Source organism: Mobula birostris, chromosome 21 (assembly GCF_030028105.1).
Source record: "Mobula birostris isolate sMobBir1 chromosome 21, sMobBir1.hap1, whole genome shotgun sequence".
Taxonomy (NCBI): domain Eukaryota; kingdom Metazoa; phylum Chordata; class Chondrichthyes; order Myliobatiformes; family Myliobatidae; genus Mobula; species Mobula birostris.
The window spans coordinates 21,417,183-21,434,579 of record NC_092390.1 but is presented as its reverse complement, the minus strand read 5'-3'; the positions used below and the strand labels follow the sequence as shown (position 1 = coordinate 21,434,579).

At 39.8% G+C, this 17,397-nt stretch overlaps 1 protein-coding gene across 7 annotated transcripts in view; it reads right to left on the bottom strand.

The window, feature by feature from the left end:
- hells (helicase, lymphoid specific) overlaps positions 1 to 17,397 on the bottom strand; it is a 59,268-nt gene that overhangs the window by 8,518 nt on the left and 33,353 nt on the right. For all 7 annotated transcript variants that reach the window (XM_072239152.1, XM_072239151.1, XM_072239149.1 and 4 more), the window contains exons 13-19: positions 16,107 to 16,265; positions 14,905 to 15,050; positions 11,961 to 12,099; positions 9,682 to 9,765; positions 4,781 to 4,900; positions 3,667 to 3,783; positions 747 to 906 (exon numbers count right to left, since the gene is read on the bottom strand). In XM_072239152.1, coding sequence (XP_072095253.1) covers positions 747 to 906; positions 3,667 to 3,783; positions 4,781 to 4,900; positions 9,682 to 9,765; positions 11,961 to 12,099; positions 14,905 to 15,050; positions 16,107 to 16,265 — 925 coding nt within the window. The remainder of the gene's footprint in view (positions 1 to 746; positions 907 to 3,666; positions 3,784 to 4,780; positions 4,901 to 9,681; positions 9,766 to 11,960; positions 12,100 to 14,904; positions 15,051 to 16,106; positions 16,266 to 17,397) is intronic.

Here is a 17,397-nt window from a genome sequence, read left to right as displayed (position 1 = left end):
AAGATTTTTTTTAATCAAAGTATGTAAAACTTGACAGCACAGTAAGTTAGTCAAGTTCCTTTTGAGACTCCTGGTTGAAATCCAGGCCACAAATTACCCAACACCAGAAAGTCGGCTCATTTGGTGCTCAGTGATGAAAATGGATAAAATCAATTACTTGTTTAGGTTTAAGATGTCCTCTGAATGGATATCCAAGCCTTTCTCTCCCAACTTCCTTACAGGGTGAGAAAAGATGGCTTCAGATCCCAGCATCACGACACCCCAGGTTAGCCACACAGCACAGTCAAAATGAGCACCTACCCTATCCTATGTCAGTCTAACAGACAGAACCCATGAGATGTTATGCATTCCCAGATCAAGCTTCCTGTGGGCCTCGGCAACAGTGGGCAATGAATGTCATGCCAAAATAGGGAAAATGAAGATACATCCGCTTCCATTTGAAACTGAAACTGACTTTTTTTAATGGAAGCATTACAAAACAGCCAAGGCTTTCACTCACTTTGACATGGATTTGACCTCACTCAGTTACACAAACCAATCCATAGTAACCTTGTGATTCCTTTCCTCACCCTCTTTACCCTTGCTACACCTGCCATGTCAATCATTAATGCAAACACTAAAATGGAAAATGCTTCATTTCAAAATAAAGGCTTTACTACTGAAGAAAAATCATATGAAAACATGGGGCAAGGCAAGCAATCAAAATAAAGTTCCCTCTGAGAGAATGCCGCAGTGAAATTACTAACTTTTATGAATAACCATCTTTTCAAGTTGCCTCTTGGCTGCAGCTTTCTCCACAATCTTCTCATCAATGGTGTTGGCAGTTACCAGGCGATACACCACAACTGGCTTGCTCTGACCAATTCGATGGCACCGATCCTGAGCTTGAAGATCGGCCTGAGGATTCTTAAAAACAAACGAGATGATCAGAGGCTTCAATAGTCCTTCTGGAAATGGGTATTTGAAAATCAAAGCTGTGGGTACTGCAAATCTGAGGGATATGGACCACGTGCAGGCAAAGGGATTAGTTTAGTTTGCTGTCATGCTGAGCACAGACATCATGGGCCGGAAGGTCTGTTCCGTACTTTTCTGTGCTCTATGTTCTAAAATGGAAAATGCTGGAAATACTCTGAGTGAGATAGCATCTTTGGTAATGGAAAAACATTATCTCCGGTCAGACCATTCATCAGAAATAGGAAAGAGAAGATAGATCTGAATTGCACAAAGCGTGGGGTAGGGATAATCAAGGCAGAAATACCTGTAGCAGGGCGAGGCTGCAATGATTCCACTGTTGACAGAGCGTATAGCTTAAGAGTTTAATTTTAAATCTATTTTGGAGAGGAAAGAAAGGGATATCTAAAAAATTGTGAAAGATAGGTCAGAGGTATTGCTGAGAAAAGGGAAATGATGGAAATATGAAGCAGATGCAGTATAAACGTAGAGAGATAAATACAAATTAGTATCGCTGTGCAGAGCACCTCTATTCAGTCCAGTTACAGCCCCTAGTTCCCAATTTACTGTAACCTCTGTTCTCCAACCCACTGACCCATCTCTGCGGCTTCCTGCATTGTTCAAACACAGCTCTAGGAGCTCATCACCCACCTGGACACATCACAACTTACAAGCCTCAATATCTAATACAACAAGATCAAGTACTTTGCTCTTACTGTTTATGCTGGTTCTCCTGTAATCTCATCCTTTAACATTAACCCACTTTTACTCTTTCCACTAACCCTGCTTATCTGCTGGGTACTTCCAGTATTCCCTTGTTAGTTTCAGGTTCAACAGCAGCTCCGACTGCACACTGCAGCTTCAATACTTTTCTTGGCACATTCTCTCTCTGACCATCCATATTAATTAACTCGATAGAGTCATAAACATTAAAACTGTCTCAACAATGCTAACATCAACCCTACTTCTCCTTACAACATAAGGCCATTGGGCCCATTGATCCTATGATGGCTCTTCAAAGCATTTCCAATCCCCCCCCCCACTGGTTTTCCCTGAATTCTACTCTCTCCACATTCCTATTGTCCTCATCCTTGAGATTCTGTTACCCACTCACAACAGGGTCTTTGAACTGAAATATTAACTGTTTCTCCTTCAACAGAAGTTGCCTGCCCAACTGAGCGTTTCCAGCATTTAATGTTGTTATTGGAAATTGATACTGGTTACCTTTTAAAGCTAACACTCAACAATCTGCAACATTCTTCTCAAGTGAGCTGTTTAAAAATTTACAAGTATAGATGTTTCATGTATGGAAGTGTCAGGATCAGATCATGATGTACACAAACTTGGAAAGATGGCTATGAATTATTCATGTTCTTGAAGATAGCTCTGTTTTAACAACTGTATTTAGACTTTAAAATCCAAGGTCAAAGAAAATATATTTAAAAAAAAAACAAACAGCTTCAAGTTCCTGGAAGGTATGAAGATATCAGAGTATCTATCCTAGGCATAACCTATGATGTAATCATGAAGGCAGCATGCTAGCAGCTATATTTCATTCAGAGTTTGAGGAGATTTGGTCTCTCACCAAAGACACCAGCAGATTTCTAAGGATGTACTATGGAGAGCATTCTGGCTAGCAGCATCACCATCTGGCATGGAGGCTCCAACGCACAGGATCAGAAAAGGCTGCAGAGTGCTATAAACAAAGCCAGCTCCATCAGGGCACTACCCTCCTCACCCTCAAAAGGCAGAGGCTCCAGGCACCATCCCTCATTAAGGATCCTCACCATCCCAGAAATACCCTCTTCTCGTTACTACCATCAGGGAAATGGAACAGCAGCTGGAGGATGCACACTCAATGTTTTAGAAACAGCTTCTTTTCCTTCACCATCAGATTTCTGAAAGGTCCATGAACCTACGAACACTATCTCACTATTTTGCTCGCTTACAGTGATAAACATGATTCTGGATCATTCCAATTGGCCAAATCTATGGAAAGGTGGACGTGCTTGACAGAAAATATCAGCACTCTTGGTTTTCATTATCATGATTTCCTGCTGATTCTAATGCCCTATTCCAAACACATTGCAACAACCATGCAAAATACCAAAGACTCCATGCAACATGTTTACTGATTACAGCTGTAGTCACCAACATGTTACAGCAGAAAGCAAATGTGCACCTAGCTATACTCAAACCTGCACCATAGATTACATCACTTTTCTGACCTCCCCTCGGCACCTGGTTACACCTGCCCACAAAACCATTACACGTTCCCACCAATAACCTAGCAGCCTGTCTCATCCCTCTCTCTTATTTCTAAGCACTGGCTATCCTCCCTCAACACCCTCTGTCCTGATGCAGAGTCTCAAAACACTAATCTGACTCTGTCTCCACAGATGCTGTTTGCCAAGCAGAGGTCTTCTTGCAATTTTATCTCAATTTGTCTGTAGGATTACGGTAAACCAGTACCAGTAATATTACACCTTCATATTAAATCAATGTACTCAATACAAGCACAAATCAGCCATCACAGAAAGTCCCGATTGAAGACCCTGAAGGGAGTATACAAATTGCACTTTACCGATAAGCACTATGATCTCCCATGTAAAATACAAATATATTGTTCAAAAATCAATGCCAGTCAAGGTGTCAAAACCAAGATGAACCTGCTGTATCCCGGCCCTGAGCAGATGGTTTGGAAACAGTACTTACCCAGTCACTATCATATATAATGACAGTGTCTGCTGCTGTCAGGTTAATGCCTAAACCACCAGCTCGAGTGCTCAGTAAGAAGAGGAAAACTTCAGGATCATTGTTGAAGTTGTTTATCTAGGAAATAAGAGAGTTAATTATCAACAAATCCCTCTCATGCAGTCCACAACACTCAGATGAATCCCCACGGCAGTAATAGTTCAATACAACTGCAAACTAATCAACTTATGAAGAGCATGAAGCAACAGTATGAGAATTCTCAACCACTTAAATCTTCTTGAACTATCACAAGCTGTTACATTTTTAACATAAACTGTTGTGGATTTAATGGACCAACCCAGTAAATGACAGCATGAAGATCCTGGTGGAGCTGGGAGAAGACTGTCTCAGCTGATTGTCTGATGTACAATATAACTGAAGCAAAACCTCCATACTTTTTCATTCTATTCCTTTAACAATAAACAATGTTCATCGTGTTCACTTCCCTAAGTGCTCGCTGTTCTTGTATACGAGACTTTTGTGAACCTTGCACTCAGTCCCACAGATCCCTCTGCATCTCAAACTTTTGCAGTTTTTTAAAAATAAGTTTTATATAAAAGTCTAGCGAGAAAGGACAAGTCATTTTACCCCATTTCCCAGATCCTTGTCCACTCATTTATCCATATCCTTTTACAGACTCCCTATATCCTCTTGGCAACTTAATTTTCAATTTTCTTTGGGCTATCAGCAAATTTAACTAAGATACTTTTGATGCCTTCATCCAAGTCAGTTATCCCAGACTCATGTGGCACACTATTGACTACATCTTGCGAAGCATAAGAAGACATATTTATGCTTTCTCCTAGTTTCCTGTTGCCCAGCTAATCTTCCAACCATGCCAATATTACCTCTCACACCATGGTATTTTTTTCTTCATTCAGTAACCTCTGAGACAACATGAAAATTCTATTTGGCACTATCCAATGTTAAAAGCAGTGTCTGCTCCACATCCCTTGATTGGATTTATTTTTCTGGTTCAATGACAAATGCCAAAAGATCAACACACCAAATGTTTATCAACAGGTATTCTGACAGAAACTTGAGATTTAAAACACAGCTTTGGAGGGGAACATACATTTTCCTCGCGCAGATTGTAAGGCATGGAACCATCTAATCGGCTGTATTTATAGTCTCTCAGGTAGCAGTAGTCCATCAGGATGTCCAACATCAACGTCATTTGAGAAAATACCAGCACCTGTTTTAAAACAAAATTCAGTGCTTTATCAGAACACAATGCTGCTGAAATTAACTTCAGATTCAAGAAATCGGTGACGTGCTGGGCTAGTTAACTGATGGGTTTCATGTTTATACAAGAAACCAGCGACATCTTGCAGGAGGAAGCAGGCAGAAGTTCTTTGCTCCAGCATTAATTTGCAGCAAGGTGCTCCTGGTGGAACTTCTAAGTCAGCTCTGCAAACATTTCGGTCTTTCGAGGCTTGAGTTTATTTACCTGGTTTAGAAAGGGACGCATTTGTTTTGCTTGCTTACTGACCACCTTTACAAGGTAACAGAATGACACTGCCTTATAGTATTTTAACGTTTACAGAAAATTATAAATTTAAATGTGTAAGTGTTTCACAAGTACTTCACTTTAAAATCCAGCTTTTGGGCCCTGATCTACGGACATTTCTATTTCTTCACATAATGACTTAAATTCCAGGGGATATAATAGTGATTTCTCCTCCTTATCATTCTCCTCTCCCAAAGCTACATTCTATGCTAGCTATTCAAAAGGAAAGGTACGTCGCAGTTTCTCCGGTTAGCGGACGATTTTCCTCCACGCTTCTCTGATGTAGTGGGGACAGCAGTGCTTTGCCATTGCCTTCTGCCGGGTGAGTTTCCAAAGAGGTCACCAGCTCGTAACCCAGCACGGATGGAAAGCGTGCAGGGGAGCCAGCTGGATTCGAACTCGGGACCTTTCGACCCAAAGTCCGGTATCGATGCCACTACGCCACCAGCTGGGTCGTTAGCTATTCAGTCAAACATATATTGCTACTGTTGCCATGCCACATTTTATTAATTTCCCACAACACAGGAGAAAGCCTTTTGGCCCAATAGGTCCACACCAGCTCCCAACAGAGGAATCCACCAGCCATACTACCCACCCCCACCTAACTTCCAAAAAGAATTAAGAAATTTATTGAAAACAGGGACATCAGGTGCCATAGTTCTCCAAAGGACCCTAGGAGTCCTTGCACAACAGCCACTCAAGAATAAATTGCAAAACATTAATTTTATTACAGGAGAATTTAACTACAGAAGGGAGTTTTATTGCAACGATTTTGGGTCTGGGTGAGACTGCACTCAAGGTCTGAGTTAATCTTACCTTAGAAGAAATGCAGCTGCCAGAGAACAAGTAGAGTGAAGATACACTCAACTGGGTTCAGGGACCGTGGGCTTTTGCCACATGATGCAAGATTGGAATAGGCTAGGCTGTATTCTTTAAAAGTTTGTGAGGAGACCTAATTGAAACTTACAAAATACTTCAAGAGCTTCACAGGTTGGAAGATGTTCCTCTGGCTGAAAAGTCTAGGAACCCATGACAATATGTGATAGTAACTGATTGGCTGCTTTGAACTGAGGAGGAGAAACTCAAGTCACCTAGGGGATGAACAGCTATGGAAGGTTCTAACTTAGGATCACCATGGAGTTTAGTTGTTGATTAATGAATATCTGGACATTAAGGAAACCCAAGGATAGGAATTTGCTGGAAAATGACAATAAGTAAAAGGTCAATCGTGATTGTGCTGAATGGCAGGACAGCCTGAAGAAGCAGGTGGTCTGATCCTGCTTTATTCTAGCCTCCATCACGAGCCCATCCATCTGATTTTATTACCACTTACAAGTACACACAAGATTCACTAGAATACCGCCTGGTTTGGAGAAGTCTAATTGTGGGCAAAGATTAGATAAACTGGGTTATTTTCCCTGGAGCAAAGCATGGGTCACCTAACAGAGATGCATAAAATAAGATGCAAAGAACATTTGTTATCAAAGTATTTATAAATTATACAACCTTGAGATTTGCTTGCTTACAGGTAGCCACAAAGGAAGAAATATGAAAGAACCCATTAAAGAAAAAATAAAGACTAACACCTGATGTGCAAGAAAGAAAAGGGGGAAAAAACCCACAAATCATGCAAACAATTGAAGCGAACAACATTCTGAACCAAACCGAGTCCTCAGATCCAAACCCCAAAGCAGCTGAGAGTAGACTCAAAGCTTCGCCTATCAGTTCATCATACCAGCAGGTATAGAGCACTGCAGCTGAGGCAGTCTTCATAGTTTCAGTGCACAGAGAAAGGAGTGAACATCGCAGAGATCCAGTGAAATCAGCTCTCGCCAGGGATCCTGACACCTTGTCTTTTCAGTCCATCTGGGCCAGCATTTAAACTGACCAAACAACGGAACAGCGAAAGGCTCCAGCACATAAATAGTTAGAACCTTGTCCCATGGAAGTGATATCCAAAACGAGGGCTTAGACTTAAGATGACAAGAAAGCATTTTGAAGAGAATTTGAGTTTATTTTTGTTACAGGGAGTGAGTGATATCTGGAACTCACTGCCAGAGGTATGGTGTCAGTCAGATGCATCAAACTTAACAGAAATTTAATCAGGCACTTCAAGTGGCAAGGCAATACACACACATACTCACTCTAATTCAGTTTTTTCTCTACATTTATCATGTATTTCATTGTACTGCTGCCATAAATATTGAATAATTCATTTATTATGCTCTCACTGTTACTGTTGGATGGGAGCAAGGGTTTATTTAGAACATATTAATCAAAGAAAATAGGATGATGTCATCAGAAACAACAAAAAAAAAGCTATTCCCCCCCAAAGCCAAGCCTAAACAGTATGGAGAATATGCAGATGACAACACTCAATCATATTTAAAAACACTCAAGTTTGATGCCATCTAAACCCCACAGACACATCACTAAAGGGCTGTGACCAATGCCTAACTGCAGGGATCAGACAACAGGTATAAACTGTGACATGTTTATACAGAGTAAAATTCCAAAACAGGTTATAGTTTATGAAATACAAAAATCACAGATGTCTAAATTCCTTCAATTACACCGATGGGTTTACTCTTTTCTCTGACCTTTTACCAAGAATCCCACAATTTATTTTAAATATTCCATTTTTCAAGGGCTCAGAGGACATACCTCAATGGGTTAACTCTTTCCCAGGACTCCCTCCTGACCAAACTTCAGTTCTGCCCCAAATCAGCAACCAGCTCAGAGCTCTACTTAATCTCCATACTCTGTTTACAATGACTTGTAAAAAATATTCAGAACCCCAAACCTTTGCTCACATAAATGAATATTACAACCAAGGATTTTCATCAACTTAACCGAGAATTTATATTTGTGAATCATGCTTTTTACCCCACAGCAGAGCCCAAAAATGAGGGAATATTGTAAAGCATGAAAAACTAAAAATTCAGTAACTGAAATGTCGGCAGTGTGCTTTGGATCGTTGTCTTTCTGAAAGACAAACTTCCTCCACAGCTTAAGCTTTCTGGCAGAGGCTAGCAGATATTTATTCAGGATCTCTCTGTATTTAGCAGCATTCATCTTCCCATGAATCCTGACCAGATTTCCAGTCCCTGCTGCTGAAAAACATGCCCACAGCTTGATGCTACTTCCACCATACTTTTACAATAAAGATGGAGATGCCAGCCAGGTGTGCACTATTAGATCTATGCCACACGTACCACTTGTGTTAAGGCCAAAAAGTTCCACTTTTGTCTCATCCGACCACAGGACCTTCCTCCACATCTTCACAATATCTCTAAACTAACCCCTTTCAAAGTCTTTACAGGCAAGGATATACTTTTTCCATCCATCGCACTCTTCCATAAAAACCCTTTTTGTGCAAGGCCTCAGAGACTGCGGAGCCATGAATTTCATCTTCAGTTGCAGGCACTGACTTCTGCAGCTCACTCACAGTGACTGTTGGCATCACAGTAGCCTCTGTTCCAGGTGCCATTCTTCTCCAGTGACAAAGCTTAAAGGGGCAGCCTGAACTTGGCAGTGTGGCTGTGGTTTCATATATTTTATATTTTTTTCACGATGGACTGCACTGAGCTCCAAAGTACTTTCAGTGCCTTTGAGATGGTCTTGTACCCTTCACCAGATTTGTGTTCCTCTATATCATTTCCCTGACTTGTCTTGAATAGCCTTTTCTCTTTATTTTGGGTTGGTCTGTTAAAAATCTACCATACTGTTAGACCTTAGAGAGACAGGGTATTTAATGAGATGATCCTCCAATTTTCTGCATCAATAAATTGGGGTAATTGGTAAGGTAATTATACAGTATTGCACCTGAGGAAAACTAGCATAGTAATTACAAAGAGGATGAATATATTTTCAGCCTTATAATTTTAATATTTAATTTTTAGTAGATCATCGACAGGTTTTGGCATTTTTCCTTTGATTTGACATGATGGACAGTGTTTTGCAGATTAGCTCAAAAAATCCTACTTCAATATATTTAAATTTTTTTTTAAAAATGAGAGTAAAATGTGAAAGTAGCTGTGGGGGCTGAATATTTTTTCAAGGCACTGCACATTAGCAGGAATCACCAAAAATGATGTGCTGCACAATGTACTTTTACATGGTATTTAAAAGTAAAACTTGTAATAAGCACAGATGTAAGATTTAATCAAACTACATCTGCTTATCAAGCTTAAAATTAAACCAATGAGCTTGAGAAAGTAAACCGGAAGAAAGAATGTACTCAAACCTTGTGGAAAGAAACTTAGGATTGCTAACAAGAGGATTTTACAGATGTCAAACTAAAACCTGAGAGCAAACTTCCATTTTTGAAGTGGTCAGGTTTTGTCAGTTGTTTGTAAAGATACTGGCTCCCAAATAAACAATTTCATTTCTGGCTTTTCTCATTTGTTTTATTGTTGTTTGATTTGTCATAGCTGATAAAAGTGAGAAACAAACAGACTCATCACCTTGTGCCCTCTTTTTCTGAGCTCTGGCAGCATTCGATCCAAGATGAGAAACTTTCCAGAACTTTTCACTAACTCTTCATCTATCTGCAAAACATTTCCAAAAAAAAACCCATCCAAATAAGTACCATAAGAATGCACAAGTCAGACAGCATTCTGCAGAGATTAGGTAACTTCAGTATACAAATCTTTAAAAAATTGGAAAATTTGATCATAAAGTAAATTACAAGGCTTTAATCGCACAATTGTATCTAGAGATTTTTAAAAATGCTAAATATATCTATTTGATAGATTAATTAGAAAACCATGCTCCATTTCAGAGTCTTAAAACTAAAAGTTAAGGTCAAGGCAATTGATAATCTGAAAGCAAATTGAGAAAATTTGTGGTAGGAAGCCGTTAAAACAACTCAGAGCAGCTTTTAAGAGGATGAACGTCACTGAAGCTTGAGAAAATAAATCCATGAAGCAGATTCAATAATTAGTATCAATTTATGATGAGAGGTGTTTAAAAAGCCAAATAATCCTTTAAAGTCTGAATGATGGTGGGCAGAAAGGTCTGGATGCCTGCATGCAAAAATGACTAGAAGGTATCAGCAGCTAAGAAGCTATTGCAAATAACTGAGAAAGCAAATGGTATGCTGGCCCCTTTAACAAATGAATTGAATACAGGTGTGGAGACACCTAACTACAGTTAAATAGGGCCTTGGTGAGGTCACATCTGGCACAGCATATTCAGATCTGGTCTCCACATATTTGTATACATTGAAAATACATACTACATTTACAACAGGGATTCTTGTGATAAGGAGTCATATCCTTAGAGGAGAGATTGAGCAGAGTAAACCTATACTCCATGGTGTTGAGAAGAATGGGAGATGACTCAAACATTTATGATTCTTTTAGCACTTGACAAAATAGATGCAAAGCTGATGCTTTTCTCTAGGATGGGATCATGGTCTCTAGGATCAGGATTGAGATAAGAGGAAATTTAATCAGCCAGATCAATGAGTTTTCAGAACTTTCTTCCCAAGGGAGAGACTCAAGACAGAGATTGCTGGAAATTTAGGCGTAAGAGTAATCAAGGGATTTGGAAGTTGGTGTAGCAAAATGGCGCCAGGGCACAACTTGAGATTGCTACTGATCAGCAATAAATGTGGCTGCTAGGATGTGAATTGCCCTTCTAGGAATACTGGAGAGATACTCTACACTCTAGGCCTTAGAAGGCGGTGTCAAATTTGTAGTAGCAAGAAAAATTAAAAATTAAAACCGACTGGAGAAAGATGAGAGAATGGAAAAGATGAAGGTTCCATATAAAACCAAAAATTTAATCAACGTCAAAAATACACCAAATCATTAACCAACTTGATTAATATTTTTGAGGTGAATTACTAAAAAAAAATTACTTTTCCTTACTTCTAAACTGAAAAACATCCCCAAGTTCCAAATTCCCTTACCCAAACTGAGATTTATACACAAATTCTCATGGTTGTAAAATGTTTCTATTTTCATATGGAAAGAGTATATTCAGTGAATCCAGACACCCTATATTACAGATAACATACTGCTGAATCTTCAGATTTTCCATTCCCAACACGGACATTAGCAACAACTCGTGTGTAACCAACCATTAAGGCCCTGGAGAGACAGCACTTCAATCAGATCACAAGTATAAGACTGCTGTTTTAAAATTTTGCGCAGGAAACAGGTGGAATCTCAATCAATTATCAAATTGTTATCATGACAGGAGCTACCACAATCAACTGTCACTTCCTGATTTTAAAGCTGCTTTATCCAGGATATTAAAACATTTAATAATGAACTCAAACAAAGAGGAATGCATGTCCGTTTAGTATAATGGAAAGTGAAATTAATGTTAAAAAGAATAATTAATTTAAGCTGCCAGGATTTCATGGGATTCCATTTTTTTTTCCCCTCTATTCATTCCCTACAGTAAAAATAAAACAGACTTCAGAATTCTAAATTAATATTAAAGAAGATTATAATTTTTAAACAAACCAGGAAGGTTCCAGCAAAGTTCAATTGGCCGATCTCAAATTGGACACAGGCTCTTTCTAATCAATGCACAAGGTAAGAAAAATTTGCCATTTCCCCAAACAGTCAAATACTTGACTCATGTATTAGAACAGATCGCATCATCTTTAGAGGTAGTGCACTTTCAAATGCATACAAAATGTCATTAATACAAGAATGTTAAGAAAATCAATTTCATAACCCATGAGAATTGTGAATGCAACTACATAGATTGTAATTTTTACCATCACCTTAAACTCCTGGGTGCTGCAATCCAAAGGGTACTCAATTAGGTAAGGATGGTTACAACACTTCCTGAGCAGCATCAACACATTTTGCAGTTTTAAGTTAATTTCCTTTTCTTGTGGAACAGAAACATCCAAAACAGGCCTGTTGAGAAAATACAAATTATTGAGAAAAGAGCAAATATTTTACGATACTCATCTTAATTAGATGGCATTTTACAGATGGACTGTTGATTCAAGCCCAATTTTGGAGCATGCAACCGATATTGACAGAAATAGGTTTCCAGATGTTATCTTTCAGTTGTTAAGCTTCAGGCAAAAGACAAGATGACAAGGCACTGTTTCAAAAGTTGTTTTACCTCTGTTCAGATGATGTTTTGATGTTGCTGAACAATCCAATCATTACCCACATTGTCATTGCCTTCTTCACCGTGTACATTATCAATGAGATAACACTTCAGCTGGCTTCACGTGCTCCCTTTCGTCCATTTTCCAGCAGAGGTCGCCAGAGTACACAGGACCAGAGGACTTGGTCCGATTAATTCCTCTGGTCCTATTAATTCTATTCACACACAGGCAGTCGCTCACTACCTGCAATGACTCAACTAGCACTTAAGATTCTGAGGAATGGAATACACCTGAACAAGTATTGTTTAAACCTAAGGTGACCAGTTACCTAAGAGATTGGAAAACTAGTCCCGCAGTACAGACTTGCACGTGTTTATAGATACACCACACACTTGATGTGCACCCGCAAGCTCTCAAACTCCTTCACAATTTCCCAACCCTCTTCCTCAACCATTTTCAATCATCATCCACCTCCAACCCAATCCACACCCTGCTTCAGTCCCTCCTACCCATATCAGTTACCCTCAGACTACATCTCTTTCCCCTTCCTCCCCATCACACCTGAATCCCCTGCAATCACATCCTTCACCCATTTTCCAGATACTAAGCATCACCCCAGGACACCAGGTTCCTCCCTCCACTCTTCCAGCCCACTGACTGCTGATGACCTTAATCCAATGCCCAAAGCCTTTAGCTTGACCGAGATTCCCCAAACGTGCTCCATCGAAGGGATGGAGGAGCACAATGTGGCAGAGAATCTTCAGCCACCTGGAATCAGCAGATGGAGGTCTCCAGGTGCTCTGAGGACATTTTGGAGAGTTCTGGCAGGTGACTTCCCAGCCCGAGGCAAATTCATCTTACAGAAGCAAAACACTTGGCTGCCAACACTACTCAGCACTAGTTAAACTAATAATTAAATGTCCAACTAAACTAACTCCTTCTGTCTGCACAATGTCCACATCGCTTCATACTTGCACATTCATGTGCCTATCCAAGAACCTCTTAAACATCTCTATATTTGCCTCCACTACAACCTCTGGCAGCACCACTGTGTGGAAAAACATGACCTACACACTTCCTTTGAACCTACCCTTCTCATCTTCAAAGCATGCCCTCTAGTATTAGACAGTTCACACTGGAGAAGGAGAGACCAGCCATGGGGCTGTACCCATGCCCCATAACCTTATAAACTTTTATCAAGTCTGCATTGTTCTACAGAAAATCACTCTAACCTGTCCAACCTCTCCCATAGCACATTCCCTCTAAAGCAAACAGCATCCTTTTAAACTTCTGCACCCTTCCAAAGCCTTCATATCCTTACTACAATGGGGCAAGTAGAAACAAATGCAATACTACAGACACATCCTAAGTAAAGTTTTATAAAGTTGCAGCATAACTTTCTGACTCGTGAACATAATAAACAGAAGCATAACATGCACATCCTTCTCTACCTTATCAAACTGAGCAGTCACTTCCTATGGACTCAGAAGATCCCTCTATACATCAACAATTTTAAGGGTCTTGCCATTAACAGTTACTATAGTCTTACACTTGATCTTCCAAAGTGCAACTTTTCACATTTGGCTGGATTAAATACATCTGCCATTTTTCCACCCATTTCTATTTCCTGCTGTATCCTTTGGCAAACTTCTACACCAATCACAACACCACCAGTCTTTATTACGTAGCCTCTAATTTACCTCAACAGAATCGTGATAGATGCCACTGTTTCAAGAAGGCATTAGATCATTTCCTGTGCAAAGATATGAGGAGATGTGAACTTCTGCACCAGACATTCAGCTCTAGGCTCCAATTGTTATAAAGCAACATCTGGACGCAATATTCCAGACTAGAATGACTAACAAACATTTATAATGCCTTCACTTTTTGGAAAAATATTTCCTAAATTAACACTATAATTGTGTTGTCAGAAAATTCATTCCATGTCCAGATTAATAAAATCCCAAAGACTTTTTTTAAAAAGTATTTTATTAATCTGGACATGGGAGAATGGTGGTGGTTTGTGGGGGGTTTTTGGTTAGTGGAAAGAGAGTTCCCTCCTGGCCTATAGCATCCAGAGCAACAGCAAGGTACAATGTAAGCTTGCTACTGGACTCACAAAAGATGAGACCCACCTGCAATCCACAATGGAGCCTTTCCCCAAGGGCCAATGTGACCTGACTGTATGTGGAAAGATGGTATTATCTTTGTGGGGGGAAAAAAAAAATCATAAGATTCTCAACTTCGGGTCAATGCAGTCACTGCCCTTTATAATTCATAGTCCTTCCACTTAATGGCTGGGACCAACGTTTTTTTTTAAACCAAAAAGGTCTGCACTAGCAAATCCATTTGTTGAGTGTTTTGGTCACAGGATGAGAGCAGATTCTCTGCAAGAGTCAAATAAAGATAAATTTCATCCTTGCGCAGGCCGTGTTTGGATTAGCCCTGCTCAGCTGACATTTTCATTTTGTCCCCAGAATTCTGTCGCACCATTTTGTCAATAAAACATTAAAACATGAGATTTTAACAGAAGCAAAAGTAGACAATGGTAATGGATCCGTAGAGACATTGTGGTTGGCCACAGTCTACGCCAATCACCAACCTTTGTTCACAGGTATCCTGCTGTGTGACTGCAATCAGTTTCTCCAATTTATCATCATCATCATAATTTTCTGAATAATTTATATGTTTTCTGCTTCGACGTTTCGGCCGTCCTGAAGAAGTTAGTTGTGGCTTTTCCTGTTCAGACTGTTGTGGGGTGGGGGGGGGAGAGAGAGAGGGAATAAGTAGCAAGCTCAACACCTCATTTCTAGAATACAACAAACGTAATGCCCTGCAACACACACAAAATGCTGGAGGAACTCAGCAGACCAGGCAGCATCTATGGAAAAGAGTACAGTCGATGTTTCAGCCTGAAATATCGACTGTACTCTTTTCCATAGATGCTACCTGGCCTGCTGAGTTCCTCCAGCGTTTTGTGTATGTTGCTCAGATTTCCGGCATCTGCAGATTTTCTCTTGTAATGTAATGCCCTGGTTATGATTTCTACAGCTGTGCTGTAGGCATTCTATTTTAGCAGTTTCTGTAAAAGCAGTGTCTCCTGCTGACAGAATGTTTAGGTTTCAGCTAGAGACAAGAAGCCCTGGTGCTCAACTTAGGAATGCTGTATCAGCCAATCAGGAGACAGTGCAAGAAAGCGGGTGGAGAGATTTGTGATGGACAGTATTATGGTTTGGAGTTTTTTTAAACAAGGCAGGAGCTGTGAACAGGACAGGAGAGAAGATACCACAGAATGCTGTTGGAAGGACATTCCCCATTGCATAAAGTGCTTTGAGCTGATGAATGACTCCAAGGAGGAAGGGCCAATACTCCTGAGAGAGAGCCCATTTGTTCAAGATGATGAGCTCCAACTTCATGTGCACTTTGGACTGATTTAACTGTAACAGCTCTTTTTGTTTTCTTTTCTCTTTCCTATGAACTGTGTGATAAAGCTGAAATTTGTAAATATACTTTCTTTATCATTTTAAGTGGTGTACGATCTGTCATTTCTTGCCGACCAATAATTGTGTATGGGCAGTATTTACACAGCGTTCGTTCAAATCGAGGTTTCTTTAATTGGAACATCACAACGTTTCTGTTTAGTTGAAACCCAAACCATACCAACCCTAGACATATATTGTTTATGAAATGTGGCCTTCTAACTGCTAACAAGCCACGCTTGCTTACAAGCCCGATGAGGGGACTACACAAAGAAAACAGCAACTTAACAAAGTAGTTTCCCACATATCTATACTGTAAGCATACCTCCTGTCCCAGCAGTGTCCTGATGGTCTTATTAACTATAGCCATGTAGAATGACTCTTGCTTCTTGCTCAGAGGTGCATAAACCACGACCTCCCGCTTTGGAGGAATATCCAGAGTGACATCAGATTTCAGCCTTCTCAGCAGGAACGGAGTTAGGATCTGCAACAGTCAAAGTGTTCCACACAGACTTTATTTTTTTTTCCCAAAAGCACCAGAGTATAAAAGGAAGGTGCTGCGTTGATAAAAGCCTCCATTAAGAGGAATGTGCCAACTTTTAATAAGCATAGAGTTCAGAGGGATCCTGGAGGTCAAATTATAAGCACAGCCAAACAGACAGAGGAGCCACAAACGATATTTTTAATACAATTGAATGATAAAAATACCAGAAGTAGAAAGGCCAAAGCATCAAGTCAAGGAAATGCAGCTCATGTATCAGAACAAAAGAAACTAGTAATGTTGTAATCACTAACAAATTAGTCACAGCTTTGGAATCTTAAAGATGTAGAATTATGGAGCTTTCTGGAATCAAAATAAATATATTTTGAGATTGGGGGAGCGGTGATAAGTATACAGCCAAATCTCAGCAAAGAATGATCGGCAAGAGATACAAACTGCAACTTAACTATGACTATAGAGCATTTATGTAGCAAATCTGCCAATGTCTCTGTTTGAGAGACATACAATAGGAATATTAAGGTTAAAATTTTAATATATTTAGTGACATCAAACATTTCATTTTAAATTGCACCACAGTAATGATTTGCCATTTTAGAAATCAAATTCTTCAATATCTTCGTTTCAATTCCACACCCACCCTGCCAAAATGCTCATTGCTGTCATTATTCTATAAATATTAAATATTTTATTTTCCTTTAAAAGAGCCCAAAAACACCAAATGGGAGCAGAGGCTAAAGTGATAATTAGCAGGAAACCTGGCCAACATGTTTTCGGTGTCTGTATCCTGCAATCCAACAGTCTTAACACAGGCAGGACACTTCTGAGATTGAAGTCTTCAAATAAAGAAGATTGTGAAGCCTCCCACAATCACGTGGAGGTGGGGAGGCAAAAATTGTCAATGGCAAGAACTGACAAACCACAAATTAGGAAACACAGAGGACAGGATGCAGTCTCAGACAGTCATTACTGCACAGACCTCCGATGATTCAGGACCCACTACCATTTTGTGTGCAATTGAACGTTTGTGGCAATTTTGGAGTAATTACCAACGGGCCATGCAAGAAGTCGAGGAAACATGAAGGTTGATTTGGGATAGCAGAATATGGCCACATTG